Raw genomic sequence first — 15,900 nt, forward strand, 5'->3', positions numbered from 1 at the left:
CCTGCCTTCGGCTCAGGTCATGATCCCAGGGTCCTGGGATCGAGCCCCGCATCGGGCTCCCAGCTCCACGGGAAGCCTGCTTCTCCTTCCCCCACTCCCCCTGCTTGTGTTCCCTCTCTCGCTGTGTCTCTGTCAAATAAAATCTTAAAAAAAAAAAAAAAAAAAAAAAGAATTATTTGCCCTGCCTTTTCTAAAAGAGGAGGAGGGAGAGGAAACTATTATATACTCTAAAGAACTTACGAGATAAATATCAACCAAATGTGGATCTTTTTGAATCTTGTTCAAACAAACCAACTATAAAAGGGTTTTGTTTTGTTTTGTTTTGTTTTGTTTTTTAATTGCAACAACTGGGAAAAATTATACATAGTCTAGGTGTTAGAACATGTTAAGGAATGTGTGTTAAAGGGTTAAATTTGTTAAATGTGATGATGCTTCGGTAGTTATGTTTTTATCTGTTACTATTACTGGAGTTATTTATGGGTGAGATTACGTGACATCTGGGATTTACTTTAATATCTAGCCCTCCCAAAACATAGTGTGAGTGGGGGAAAGAGGTGATGTAAGATTGCAAAAAGCTGGTCATGTTTGAAGCTAAATGATGACTACAGGAAACTTCTATACATGAGTTCATATGCTTTTGTGTTAGTTTCAAAATTTTCATAATAAAAATTTAGGAGAGAAGTCCTTACTCAGCCAAATGGCTCATCTTCCTGGGCTACCTTCTCTGCGATCTATTAACAGATGCCAGCAGAGGTGTCTCAGGAGACTTTATCCTCCTTATAAACTCTCTAGCCACCCTAATAAATGTGTGACCTAAATAAAAACAGTGTGCTGCTTCTACAAACGTGATTTCAAGACAAATCCCCCATCTTCTTGTTCCAACCAGAGTGCCATTTCCTGTATGAAATTTCTAGAGCTGCCCTTATCAAATATGTTCCGAAAGAGTGTCTTGTCCTTTCTGTCGTCTGCTTATGCCTCCAGCACACATCCCTTCCAGCTGGAGGGACATTAATAGGATCTTTCTGAATTTCTTTTCACTTGTTACCTGAAATAGTTAACCGGGCCAATAAAATAGGGATTTATTGTTAGCTCCTGACATCCTTTTAAAATTTTGATGTAAAACATCCTTTATGGATCTACTGTTCCTTGGAGCTTGTAATATGAGATGGACTTTTAAAAAATATCAAAATAAATGACATTTTCCTCTCTTTACTCATTTGGATGTCTATCAAGAAAGAAGTGTGCTTTACAGGAGTTCACTTATATGCTTTTTTTTTCTCTGAAAAATTTGTTCTTAAGCGACACTGTACAAATGATGGTTTTATAGGCTTTTTACTTACATTTATCAAAGGTTTTGTTTTTTGTTTTTTTGTGGGGTTTTGGACCACAAAAAACACTAGGATGGGTGATGAATGAAATGATTCTCATTTTTATAATAATAAAAATCTCAATATTAAATAAGCACTCAAGTTCATCCTCTGCTTTTTGGATTATGTGATGGTTAATTTTATGTGTCAACTTGACTGAACCACAAGTGCCCAGATATTTGGTCAGATATTATTCTGGGTGTGTCTGTGAGGGTGTTTTTGGATGAGATTTAACATTTGAATTGGTGGACTGAGTAGAACAGATTGCCCTCCCTAATGTGAGTGGCCCTCATCCAATCAGTTGATGGCCTGAATAGAACATAAAGGCTGCGCCTCCTGCCTGAGTGCTCTGAACTGGGACATAGAGTTTTTTTTCAGCTTTTGGACTTGAACTGAATTATTGGCTCTTAGTTCTGAGCTTGCTGGTTTGGGGACTGAAACTTACCCTATTGGGTCTCCTGGATCTCAAACCTACAGACTTGGACTGGAACTATACCATTGGCTCTTTTGGATTTCCAGCTTGCCATCTGCCCATCTTGGGACTTTTCATCCAATTCTTTATAATCTCTTTGTGTGTGTGTGTGTGTCAAAAAACAAAGAACAGTGTGTATATATATACACACATTCCATTGGTTCTATTTCTGTGGAAAACCCTAAGGATGATTAACCACTCTGTTGATATCCCTTTGCTTGCTGGGCTGGGGAGCTTAAGGGAACACCACCATATCCATCACAAATTTCTTTATGATTTCAGGTTGTTTTCCTCGGTATTTTTCTTGTTTCTGCAGGCTTGAATTTTAACTTCTGACTCATATTTTCAACTGAAAATTAAAATTAAAAATTAGTACACATTAAAAAAATAGTCAAATGAGAGTGGAGGCCAGGACAGTAAAAAATGCTCCCTTGAGGGGTGACTGGCTGGCTCTGGTAGAGCATGAGACTCTTGGTCTTGGGGTTGTGAGTTTGAGCTCCACATACTTAAAAATAAAATCTTTAAAAAAGATGCTTACCTGAGCACGTGTGTGGCTCAGTCAGTTAAGCGTCTGCCTTCAGCTCAGGTCATGATCCCAGGGTCCTGGGATGGAGCCCTGTATCGGGCTCCCTGCACAGCGGGAAGCCTGCTTTTCCCTCTCCTTCTGCTGTTCCCCTGCTTCTGCTGTTCCCCCTGCTTGTGCTCTCTCTCTTTCTTTCTCTCTCTGTCAAATAAATAAATAAAAGCTTATTTTTATTTTTTATATATTTAAAAGATTCTTATTTATTTATTTGACAGAGGGAGAGAGAGAGCACACAAGCAGGGCAAGCAGCAGGCAGAGGAGTCCGAGATCATGACCCAAGCCGAAGGCAGAGGCTTAACCAACTGAGCAACTCAGACGCCCCTCACCTGTTTCTTTTTATCTTTAATGTTGCCACTAGAACATTACAAATGTGGCTCACTGTTTATTTCTATAGGACAATGATGATTTAGAACATTATGTCTGGATCATTCTGTATGTTGGACCCATGCAAAATTAATTTTTGAGAAGTCTTGGACTATCCTCAAGCCTTCCTTTGGATTACTTTCAAGGTGGGGCTGGGAGGTGACTTTCTATTTAGTCGTTAGACCTCTTGAACTCCTTAGCTTTCATAAAACAATATCAGGCTCATCTCTGCTGAATTAAAGCGTATGATTCAGCATCATCAGTCAAGATAGAACAGTCACATTCTATATATTGTCAGGGAACATGACCTCATACAGTTGTTCAGTACTTACCATTTGAACAAAATCACATTTTAGTGCTTGTTTAAACAAGTCATGTTATTGCTGAAATTACAGAAGCAAAGATAAACGTTACACATCTTTGTATAGGCCTAGTTCAGGACTAACAATAAATGTTTGCACATACTACAGGGTTTCTTGTGGTAGAAACTAGCTAGCCAGACACTATCTAGACATCAAGTATTTCTTCCTCCTGGGTGCATATATCTTAGCTTTCCTTGGAGATAGCGTGTAGCCATGTGATTAGGTACTTTCCAGTGGTAGTGGGCAAAGGAGATATACTTCCAGGCCTGGCCATAAAAGCCCACGCATTATTATTCACACATTCTCTATCCCTTCTATGTTAACCTCAGAGGCCACAGTTTCAAGATGGCAAAATGATGAAATGGAAGGATTCTGGATCCTTGAGGCGCCACCTGGAAGAAAGCCACCATGTGAAGTTGCATGACTGACTTTGTGAGTAAGAAAGAAGCCGTTGCTTTTTTAAGTCAAAGATTTTTGCGGTTTGTTACCACAGCATATCTTAGCTTACCCTAACTAATATAGTTATATTTAATACTGACTTTTTAGGGGTTAATATTGGAAATCACATGGGTAAGTTGATTTCCAATTACACATAATTTGCAAAGTACATATGCCCATCAATCAGCAGGAGAACAGCTCTTGAAATATAACTCATGCAAAAATGTGGAAATGCTCCATGTGTCCTTGGAGGCTGATGTGACAATTCATAAAGTCATATCAGAAGAGGATGATAAATTTTGTGAAGTTATAGTTTAGTGATCTACTGGAAGATAGGTACTTATAAATTTCAAACAAAGACAGTACAGGTGGCACTTCTTTTGTTTCTATTCATGATTTCAGGGTTTTAGTATTTCCCCAAATAAAAAGTACTTCTGTTCCTAGATTCTTCTGGGTAGTCGCATTATTTAAGTATTTCTAGATATTTTGGCAGCTCAAAGAATAAAGGCAAAGCACCTCTACCCTTTTGATTTATTTGATGTTATTGTTTTACATATTTATTTTGTAATCAATAAGAATTTTATTTTATTTCATTATTTTTTTTAAGAGAAGTCTGTGCCTTTATTGGCTGAACAGGCTACATGAGAATGAAGCGGAGTGGGTGGCGGGGGATGCTCAGCCTGCAGTGCTTCACAAGCCTGTAGGTGGTGAAGAACTGGCCCAGGTGTGTCCAATCATCTCGGGCTTGATTTCCATCTGGTTGAAGGTCTTGCCCTTGTAGACACCCACCAGGCTGCCCCCCTCTTAGGCATGATGATCATGTCCCGCAGGTGCTCCTTAACCACGCGCTATGCCATTGGGGGAGCTTCCTTCTTGGCCTTCTGGAGGCGCTCCAGCAGTGAGTGTGGCTTCCTCCACAAACCGCGGTTCAGCCTGCGCTGCTGCTGGGCGCTGTACCGCTGCCTTAAGGGCTCCTGGGCTGTCCAGCAGCTGGTCGAGGTCTGCGCCGCAGTAGCTGAACTTGCGCTTCTTCTGCTCCACTTCCACTATCTTGTCAGCTCTTGGAAAAGGGAATAGGAATTTTAAGTATAGATCAACACCAACATTACTACTGAAGCTTTTAAAGTTTATATAGTATTTATACTTGTAACAAGCCAATGAGGCCATTCTTTTACTTTTAAACAAACACATGAACCCCCCCCTTTTTTTTAAAGATTTATTTATTTGAGAGAGAGCATGCATGCACAAGTGGGGGGAAGGGCAGAGGGAGAGAATCTTTAAGAGGAGTCCCGCTGAGCTGGGGGCCAGACCTGGGGCTCTATCCCAGGACCCATGAGATCTTGACCTGAGCTGAAACCAAGAGTCAGATGCTTAACTGACTGAGCCACTCCAGTGCCCCACAAAAACCCTTTTCTATACTTTTATCACACAACTATAGTGGGAAATGACATTTGATTTAGAATCCTAGATTGATGTCAAGTATAGCAGCACTTGACAAAGCCAAAGTTGTACTTTTTTGAAGGGGGAAATGGGGTGCGGATAAGAGGAGGAAGAAAAGACCATGAAGAATGATAAACAGAAGACATTTGTAGAGTGATTACTTTCCCCAGAGTTCAGAAGGATATCTCCGTACTTTGTCCTGTCCAGCTGAGTCACAGAATCATACACCTCATAGCTATACTAGTGACAACGTCATTGTCTCCTGTAGTGTTGTTTCTAATAATACACATGCTTTAAAGTTCAAGAGGACTAATCACAAGGGACTTTAATGCTGAGAGATGCAAAATGTCTGCACTGAGGGCTTTGGGAATGAGATATTTAAGATGGCATAGGTATGATATCTTGAAAATATTAGAAGTTATAACAGAGTCAAGGGTGCCTGGGTGGCTGTCTGTTAAGTGTCTAACTTCAGCTCAGGTAATGATCCTGGGGGCTGGGATCTGGGATTGAGCCCCTCGTCATGCTCTCTGCTCAGCAGGGTGTCTAATTCTCCCTGTCTTTCTCCCTCTGTGCACACTGTCTCTCTCAAATAAATAAATAAAAATCTTAAAAAAAAAAGTTTGTTATAACAGAGTCAGGCTTAGTCATAGTATACAATGGTTATAATGTGAATTTTTACTTCTGTGGTTATTTGCAGGAAACTTAATTCCCAACCAAATTTCTCTTGCCTCTAAGATTACTTCCAAGATGGTTCTTTTTGCCACAGTTTACATATGTGCTGAGAAATATAAATTCATTTTAATATAAGTTTAAGAAACATGCTACTTTTTTAAAAGATTTATTTTTGAGAGAGAGAGCGAGAGAGCACGCACATGAATGGGGGGGACAGAGAGAGAGAATCTTCAAGCAGACTCCCCGCTGAGCACCCAGTATGAGGTAGGTCTGGATCCCGTGACCCTGCTTAACTGACTGAGCCACCCAGATGCCCCAAGAAACATGCTACTTGAAAAGTATTGGCAGGTATTTTCTGGAATCTCATAATATGTTCCAAATCCAAATATCAATTACTCACTTATTTTCATCGTTAATGAGGTTAACTAAGTTGGTATCCAATGTCCCTTCAGTTAGAGAATACTGCTTAGTCCAGAGGGTAACTTTTGTAAAAAAGAAAAAAAAAAAGAAAAAAGAAAAGAAAAAAAATTACTGATAACAGTAAAGTTAATACAATAGTGGAGACTTTTTTGGAATTTCCTTAAGTGATATCAAGATCGGCAGTGTTGAAGTGAGCAAGGACATAGTTAACATGCTTTAAAATTTATAACTAGAGGGACACCTGAGTGGCTCAGTAGGTTAGATCAAGTGTTGGACTCTTGATTTTGGCTCAGGTCATGATCTCCGAGCAGTCTGCGTGGTTTCTCTTTCTCTCTCTCTGCCCTTCCCCCACCCTGCACTCTCTCTCACTCTCTCTCTAAAATAAATAAGTCTTTGAGAAAAATTTATAACTAGAAAGGGAATTTGTCATTCCTAAACCAACCATAATACTAACAATATTCAGACAGTTCCAGAAACTTCCAAAATAATGTGGCTTGTGAAGATAAATTCCCAACATCTTTTTCATCACATTGTGGGAGACAAAGAAATAAACAAAACATAGTCCCACATGACCCAGGAAAAAAATCGTAAGTTGTCAGCTTAGACTCACTGGCTGGGATGACATCATGCCACATTTTCTGGGGTCTCAACTAGCAACCTTGCCCCACAAAAACTTTGTAAGTCAATAAAAATCTTATTAATTTGATGTCAAAATATTTTTTGGTGGAGAAAACATATACTTAAGATGGTTGTTGTGTGAAATCTTATTGTAATGAAAAATGTATACTTACATACATCATAAATGGGAGTGTTTAAAAATACTGTGTCCTGAGGAAATGTAAAATAAACTCCTGAGGTGATAATAATACAAAATGTCTGGGACCTTTGTTATATGATTGCCTTCTATGAAGCTTTGGTGAGCTCAAGTCATATTTACTCCTGAGGCTAAAAGGCTGGTATATTTAGTAGTATTATTAGAGTGAATTTAGTGGATTAATTCTGGTTTATGGACAAAGCCTTGGAAAAGACCTTCTCAAATGGTTTCTTAATGTCTTCATCATTAACAGTGCATTGTTAATAGAATTTGCTGAATTAAAATGGTACCATATGCATTTTCCTGAGGTTAGTCAGATTGTATACTTTTGTTGTTTTTTAAACTAAATAGTAGGCTTGTGTGTGGTGACTCATTGATTGTTATCCTGTAGATACAGGCTTAGGAGAAGAAAAAACATGTCTGCTTGAACTATGGATCCTGCTGGATCCATTCCATCTCTAATCCTTTCTGCTCTGTGAGGCTGCCTATGGAGGAGAGGCCAGCATTCACAGCCCAGAGCACCTACCTCACCTCATTCAGCCCTTATTAAACCTGCAGAGACTGAGGTCTCTGCTTTTTTCCCTTCCCAACCTTCCAGTTATTTCTCTCTTCCTTTCTCACTGCCACCTTCTGCCACCACTTCATTAGGAGTAAAGCTTATTTGGAGGAGAGTTATGTAAAAAGAGACAAAATTGCCTGGTAGTGTATTGGGACAAGAATGGGTCATGGAAATTATTTATTTGAGAAACAACATTTTAAAAACTAGTTATTATGTTTCCAAGTGTATTTTAATTAAATTTGATGAGTGTTGTAATTGATTTTTATTTTGCATTTCTTTTTGCACACTCACTGTCATATTTGTGTGATTTATCTAATCCTTGTGATTTATCTAATGAAAAAAGTCACAAAAGATCCATTTATTTGTTTAAACACCTTCAACTTTGAACTGGTAGAAAGGCTCAAAGGTAACCTTTATTGGAATTTTGTCTTCCAACAGTGAAAAGATATATTTATTTTGCTTTCAGTAATCTTATATATTAAGTATCTTTCTATTCTGCTAAAGAATTAATAAACCTCATGAAGAGAATTGGCAAAATTAAGAGTTCTCCACATAATTCAGATAAAATAAGCTTTTGGCTTAAATGTTAACTTTAAAATGACTTTGAACTGTTCTGTATGGTAGAATGGTAATGGATACATGATTATACATTTGTCAAAACCCATAGAACTCTATGCTACAAAGAGATAATTTTACTGTATGCAAATTTTAAAAAATCAACTTGAGGGCACCTGGGTAGCTCAGCCGGTTAAGTGTCTGTCTTCGGCTCAGGTCATGATCCCAGGGACCTGGGATCAAGTCCCACATCGGGCTCCCCACTCAGTGGCAAGTCTGCTTCTCCCTCTCCCTCCCCCCCCCCCCCCGTTCTCCCATTCTTTCTCACAAATAAATAAAATCCTTAAAAAAAAAATCAACTTGAATGGCAAGGGAACCCAAGATGGAATGTAGGCTATGGCAAATAAATCTAGCTGTATTACAAATGAATGACATAACCACACTGAAGGGGATGGGGAGGAAAGGAGCTGACCTAAATAGCTTTGTAAAAAAGTGTTTTGATTAGCTACTGTAAGGCTAAAGACAAAAAGTGTTATTCATAAACATTTAAGTCTGATTGGTAAATTTGTTTATCACAGGGTCTGTGTTATCAATTTTGAAACTATTTTACATGTATGTTAGGGTTGAACAAATAAGTAAATATAGATAATGAGCCAGTTTTCTTACTGTTGGACAACTTACTGTTGAGTTCTTTGATAGTCCTCCCTCCAGGAGATGGAATTAGATTCCCCTTTCTTGAAAGTGGGCTGTACTTAGTAACTCCCGTCAAATGAACAGAATACGAAAGAGGAAAAACAGTTACTTTACATTGGAGACACCTGGCGAACCTTAACCAAGTAATCAAGATTAATAGTACCAATAATTAGATATATTGATATCATGTACACCCACTGATAGGCTGTGATGAGAAGGGTACACCACTCTGATATTCTTCCCATAAACTCTATAGCTTCAGTCTAATCATGAGGAAGCATCAGATAAATCCAAATTGAGGGACATTAAAAAGTGTCAATATATGAAAAGCAAGGAAAGAATAAGAGACTGTCACAGAAGATTGTCCTAGAAGATTGAGGGGAAATGACAACTAAATACAATGTAGTATCCTGGATTTGATCTAGGAACAGAAAAAGGACATTAGTTGGAGAACTAGGGAAATCATAATAAAGTCTGTAATTTATTAATATATTGTAGTAATGTTAATTTATTATGTTTGATCATTGTACTATGCTTATATAAGGCTATATAAGGTGTTAACATGGGGGGAGCCTGGGTCAAGGGTATACAGGAACTCTATATTTACAACTTTTCTGAAGATCTAAAATTGTTTCAAAATAAGCAAGCCTTTTTTTTAGTATCATGTTATGTTAATCACCATACATTACATCATTAATTTTTGATGAAGTGTTCCATGAGGGATGGGGTGGCTAAGTAAGCCTTTTTTTAAAGATTTTATTTATTTATTTGAGAGAGCAGCACAAGCAGGCAGAACGGCAGAGGGAGACGGAAAAGCAGACTCCCCGCAGAGTAGGGAACCCTATGTGGGACTTGATCCCAGGACCCTGGGATCATGACCTGAGCTGAAGGCAGACATTTAACTGACTGAGCCACCCAGGCGCCCCTAAGTAAGCCTTTTGAAAACAGGCTTGTGAGTAATTTCTCAAAACCATCAAATTTTAATTTTTTTCTGAAAATAAGTTGCATTGCTTTACTTTCATTTACTTCACATGTCCTAAACCAAACTCATGATCTTCCTCCACCTCTCTTCCAAACCTGCTCCTCTCCTGTGCTCCTGTGTCAGTAAATGGAGCGACCACATTCTCTCTCAGTTGTCCAACTAGGAAACAGAATCATCCTTGACATTTCCTTCTCCCTTGCTTCACAAAAAATTAATCACCAATACCTAATCACAAATCCTGAATATCTCCTTTATATTCTAGAAATGAGTTGTCTTGTTTGTCTTCTCCTGTAGATTATAACCTCCATGGGGGCAAGGATGTTCTCTGTCTGCTTTATTCCCCCATGTGTTCCACATGCCTCACACAGTATCTGGTACATAGCAAACACTCAAAAGCTATTGTTAAAGAAAAGAATGAATGCACATTTTATTGTATGTTACTATTTAATGGTATTTTCACATCCCAATCCCTTCTATCCAAGATAGTGGGATGCATCCATATATCTCCTTTATTTATTTGTTTTTAATCTGTGGTTTTAATGAGACCACATTAACAGAAGTTTCACCAAGTCCAATTTGATGTTCTGATTGCAGTAGTCAGTGATATTTCAGAGAATCATGTGATAGCTGAGCTGGAAGGACTTGTAGAGGTCCTTTAGCACAAGTTTCTCGTTCTATGAGCAAAGACTTTGAAGCTCCAAGGCGCTAAGTATTTTGCCATATCCTAGCATGAGTCCATTGACAGAGGGCATTTTTTCCTATGTCCCAGGGAACCTGGAAGAAAGAGGAGAGAATGAAACAAAACGAGAAAGATAGTAGTAGATCCATTATTCTATACATCTTTGAAAGAAGTAGATAAATAAGCAAAAATAACATATCTATTCATTTCTATGCAGAAATTTTATTCTATATACTCTTTTAAAAATTTACTTATTTGGGGGAGGTATAAAAATTAAGTTACTGGGGCGCCTGGGTGGCTCAGATGGTTGAGCGTCTGCCTTCGGCTCAGGTCATGATCCCGGAGTCCTGGGATCGAGTCCCGCATCGGGCTCCCTGCTCTGCGGGAAGTCTGCTTCTCACTCTGCCTCTCTCTCTCTCTCTCATGAATAAATAAATAAAATCTTAAAAAAAAATTAAGTTACTGATATTTTTGTGAGTTAATTTTTTTCTTAAAGAAGCTTGAGAGTATGAGGTACTTAGGGACATGGACACCAAACGAAGTAGGAAGGAAAGGTATATAAATGGGGACAGGATGGTGGCAGACAGTGAAGGAGGATGATTTTGGAAGGGATGGCGTAAGAGTACATAAAATTAACCCATATTGGTTCTTAAAAGACATTAAGCTATTGATGACTAGGAATTAATTGGAATACTAAATACATCTGTACTATTATTGCTCATTAACTTATTCATATAGCAACCTGTCAAAGCATTACCTACAGTGTTTGGGAATCCAAAGGTTTTCCAAAACTTTGCTTGCTGGAGGTTAACACTGCTGCTACTAATACCAATGCAAAGATCAAGATATATATGAGATCCAATTCCTTTTGTCAAATTTTTTAAAAGAAAATTTAATCAAAAGGATTACCTGACTTTCATTTTGAAATGAGAGAAAGAGAGCAATTGAGCAGCACAGCTGAAGATAAAATTTCATTTAGTCACGGGGCATAAAGAATCTTGCTCTTGAAAGTAAATCAGTTCGGGGCGCCTGGGTGGCTCAGATGGTTAAGCGTCTGCCTTCAGCTCAGGTCATGATCCCAGCGTCCTGGGATCGAGCTCTGCATCGAGCCCCGCATCGAGCCCCGCATCGGGCTCCCTGCTCAGCGGGGAGCCTGCTTCTCCCTCTCCCTCTGCCTTTCTCCCTGCTCATGCTCTCTCTCTCTCTCTGTATCTCTGTGTCTCAAATGAATAAATAAAATCTTAAAAAAAAAAAAGAAAGTAAATCAATTCATTTATTCATTCATGCATGTATTTTTCGTTCATTCAGAAAAGTTATTGAGTCATCTATTTATCAAGTGATTTAACCTAAGATACTAGAAGAATAAGTAGAAGTTAGCAAAGCAAAAAAAAAGTGAAGTTATATGATAAAAACACAAATAATGTTATTCTCTTCCTTAAAACCTCCTATGGCTTCCCACTGCACTTAGGATAAAACTTACACTTATTGCCACAGCCCAAAGTCCCTGCATGGTTGGACCTCTGTCTCCTACCTCATCTCCTACCACTCTCCACCTGCCTTTTTGTTTCTTGATTGTATATGCCAACTTACTTTCCACCTTAAAGCCTTGTCTCTTACATACTGGAATGCATCTGCTATGCCTCCTTCATTTTTTTTCTTTAAGTCTTTGGTAATCAAGCTTCAGACAATGAAGTATGACCTCCTTCTTAATTCTTCCCTCTGCACAGAATGTTCTGCTTTCCTATTCCCCTATCTTAAGTCAAATGTCACTCACCAGAGATGACTCCCTGACAACTTTATCTAAGTAGACACTTTTCTCCGTAATAACTTATCACTACCTGCAATTATCTTGTTCATTTATTTGTTTGCTTGTTCTTGTCTGTCTTCCTTCATTAGCATGCAAGGTTCATGAGAACAAGGACTTTGTCCTGTTCACTCCTATATCTCCAATCTCTAGAAGAGTGTCTGACACATTCTGGGCATTCAATAAATAATACCTATCTACCCTGAAGGATGAGATTTGTATGTGAAATATTAAGCTCACTGGTACAAAATTGGTGCTCAACAAACATTAAATTCCTTTCCTATGCATAGATGAGACTAATCAATTCAATCCCCTGCTCAGCAAATATCTCACATGTATCATCTTGGATGTCAAGGATGTTGTGTACTATTATTCAAAAACACATAGTAAAGAAATAATGAGCATGTATGGGATATTCTCTTTTTGCTTCTACCAATCCACTCCTCAGTCCCCTGCTCCAAAGGGGTTCCCTTATTCTCTGGCATCTGGCTGGGTTTGGTCAATAGAAGTTACTGCTGGGAGTTCAGAAAGTAGAAGAGTGAGGTTTTCCTGACTGAGTTCCTGTTGGGCAGACCTCTTCTATAGTTCTCTCCAGGTAGTGCTCATTGTACCTTCATGCCTGGGGACATTACATCCCTTGTTGGTTTCCCTGAACCCTCTCTACACTGTTGCAAATAGTCCCTCCTGAAAATTTCCTCAATCACAGAGTAGTGTCATCCCTCAAAATGGAACACTCATCTGTTTCCTGTTAGAACTCTAATACAGACAGAATAAGAAAAAGCGGACAGAATTAAAACATGCCTTCAGATTTTTTTTTTAAAGATTTTATTTATTTATTTGACAGAGAGAGAGACAGCGAGAGAGGGAACACAAGCAAGGGGAGTGTGAGAGGCAGAAGCAGGCTTCCCACGGAGCAGGGAGCCCGATGCGGGGCTCGATCCCAGGACCCTGGGATCATGACCCGAGCCGAAGGCAGACACCCAACGACTGAGCCACCCAGGCGCCCCTAAAACATGGCCTTCAGCAGCACAAAAGCAACAAAGGTAAAAGGAGCCATGGAGTGACACACACAAAACAATGTGTGTGTTCTGCCATCTCCCTGTTTAGTGTCTTTGGATCACTAGTGTCTGAGGTTGGGTCCTCCAGAAGTAGATGATGAGAAGATTTTGGGGTTCAAGGGATCACCACTTGTGAAAAGAAGAGGGAGAAAGCAGGATTAGGCAAAGGGCAAAGTCAAACCACAGTGCAGGATCTACAAAGCTTCAGTAAACCCAATAGGGAGCTCTGGAGTGAGGAATGCCTGCCAGTGTCCCACAGAAGGTTCAAATGACCCCACCTTTGTACTCCCTTGTCATTGATCCACTAGATCACACAGGGAGGGGTGTCTGCCAGAGGCTAACCTGCCACCTGTACTCCCTGCAGCTGAACAGAAGGTCTTACCTTAAAGAGGGAATATGGGGGGCCATCTCTATGTCTTCCACACCAGTTTGAATCTTAATCGTTCTTGGGCCTTATCTCTCACTGTCTACCATGGGAACTGTTTTCAAAGGCTTTGTTCTAGTTCCCTTCCCTAGTAAAAACCACCCCAGCTTAATTAGTTCAGCTTCTCCCATGTACTTCTGATCAAATTTCTCTATCTAATAAATTTCCAGAGTGACAGGTAGCTAGGTGAAAGAAATGTGTTCCTACTTTAGGAAATCTGATGTACTAAGAGACAAGATAGTACTATATAGTATCAGAAATAATACTATCAAGCAGTAGAAGTATAGCATTGATGATTATGTCTTCATATTGTCATGGAAAGGGTTGCTCTGTGACATTATCTCTAAGATACTGAACATGTGTGGTTTTGATGATTCATTCTTTAGCTTTATGCAGGAAGTACTCTTACTTCTTGTATATACAGTTTCTGAAGAATGCCATAGTTCTTCCAAATCAGTATTCCTGACTGTTACCATTAAATCTTCCTCAGCAGCAGTATATTTTAATATTGACACAACAGTTGACCTGCAAAATGCATCAGCAATTAGATAATATCTAATTAGCTTAATAGGGCTGTCTTTATAGTGAAATTGATGCTTTGATTTCTTTAAACCAAATGCTCTTACCCCTTTCACATACCACCTCTTCACCTGGGTCTATTAGAGAAGGTTAACATTATACTATCACACTTCAGATATCTTGTTAAATTATATTTAAGTGATGATCTGAAAATAAAGTGAAATAATCTGAGTGCATTAAGTAACAAGAAAGTGGGAACATTTCTAGTAGAAGAAAATCTCCAGGCTGGTATCTTAGGCAAAAATTTTTCTCCTGTTTTTCTTTTTTTTCTTTAATTTAGGTTTTATTTATTTATTTTTGTGAGAGAGAGGGAGAGAGAGAGCGATCACACAAGTGGGGAGTGGCGCAGAGGGAGAAGCAGACTTCCCCACTGAGCAGGGAGCCTGATGCAGGACTTGATTCCAGGACCCCAGGACCATGACCTGGGTCGAATGCAGACAGACGATTAACCGACTGAGCCACCCAAGGGCCCTCTCCTATTTTTCTTGACTCAAATTTCCTTAAGTCCAATGAATAGACAAATTTAAATTTAGCTGTGTTCTTAACTTAAAACAAAATTGGGGCACCTGGCTGCCTCAGTTGGTAGAGCATGCGAGTCTTGATGTTGGGGTTGTGAGTTTGAGTCCCACGTTAGGTGTAGAGATTGCTTAAAAAAAGAAATCTTAAAAAAAAAAACAAAATTCGGGCACCTGGGTGGCTCAGTTGGTTGGGTGACTGCCTTCGGCTCAGGTCATGATCCTGGAGTCCCGGGATCGAGTCCCGCGTCGGGCTCCCTGCTCGGCGGGGAGTCTGCTTCTCCCTCTGACCTCCCCTCTCTCATGCTCTCTCTCTCTCTCAAATAAATAAATAAAATCTTTAAAAAAAAAAAAAACAAAATTCAAATAATTAGTTCAGAATTTAACTGTAATGTCTTTAATATTGAATACAAAAAAGGAAAAAGAACATTAATTATTAAATATTCTTGATTTGATATTATAGATTATGCAAATAATTGTGCACCAAATTTTGAAGCTGAAGAGTTAATCCTTTAAATGTCTTTGACAACATAGCTTATAGACTTGTAAAAGTGTTCAAGAAACTAATCTTTTTTTTTTTTTTACGATTTTATTTATTTATTTGAGAGAGAGAGAGAGCACAAGCATTGCGGAGAGGCAGAAGGAGAGGGAGAAGCAGGCTCCCAGCTGAGCAGGGAGCCCCATGTGGGGCTCGATCCCAGGACCCTGGGGCCATGACCCAAGCCGAAGGCAGACGCTTAACCGACTGAGCCACCCAGGCGCCCCAAGAAACTAATCTAAAGCTTTTTGAGTGTGCATGTGAACAACTGTACAGTGATCTGATTGCCAGCCAAATGATCCTCAAATTCATGTTCTATCAGATTCTTTCTAAAGATGTAAAAATCTTTGATCTGAGGGGGGGCTTCTTACTATTGTTTTTGGAAAACAAACACACTGTTTTCTTTTTGTTGTTGTTGTTGTTGTTTTTAGGATCCTGAAAGCAAAAGTCCTTCACTTTAGCTTGCTCAGGTGCTGGATATTTGCTTTGTTATGTCAGACAACCAGAGGGGAGTGTGGTGTCATACAACTGCTGTATTCTGGAAGCCATGCACTTGGTGGCATGCCCAAATATAGGGAAGGGG

At 39.2% G+C, this 15,900-nt stretch overlaps 1 protein-coding gene across 3 annotated transcripts in view; it reads left to right on the plus strand.

Annotated features, from left to right (window-relative positions):
* Positions 1-3,476: 3,476 nt before the first annotated feature.
* MIA2 (MIA SH3 domain ER export factor 2) overlaps positions 3,477-15,900 on the plus strand; it is a 109,394-nt gene continuing 96,970 nt past the window's right edge. For 2 of the 3 annotated variants that reach the window (XM_054513689.1, XM_064570971.1), the window contains exon 1: positions 3,477-3,579. Coding sequence is in view for 1 of the 3 variants with exons in the window: in XM_064570971.1 (XP_064427041.1) it covers positions 3,568-3,579 (12 nt within the window). In the remaining 2 variants the exon portion in view is untranslated. Of the gene's footprint in view, positions 3,580-13,094; positions 13,247-15,900 lie in introns of those variants that run through there. The other variant, XM_064570972.1, reaches the window with a different exon arrangement.

The sequence above is a fragment of the Mirounga angustirostris genome, unplaced genomic scaffold (assembly GCF_029215605.1).
Source record: "Mirounga angustirostris isolate CCGP_5_RB_7025 unplaced genomic scaffold, mMirAng1.0.hap1 SCAF_9, whole genome shotgun sequence".
NCBI classification, from domain to species: domain Eukaryota; kingdom Metazoa; phylum Chordata; class Mammalia; order Carnivora; family Phocidae; genus Mirounga; species Mirounga angustirostris.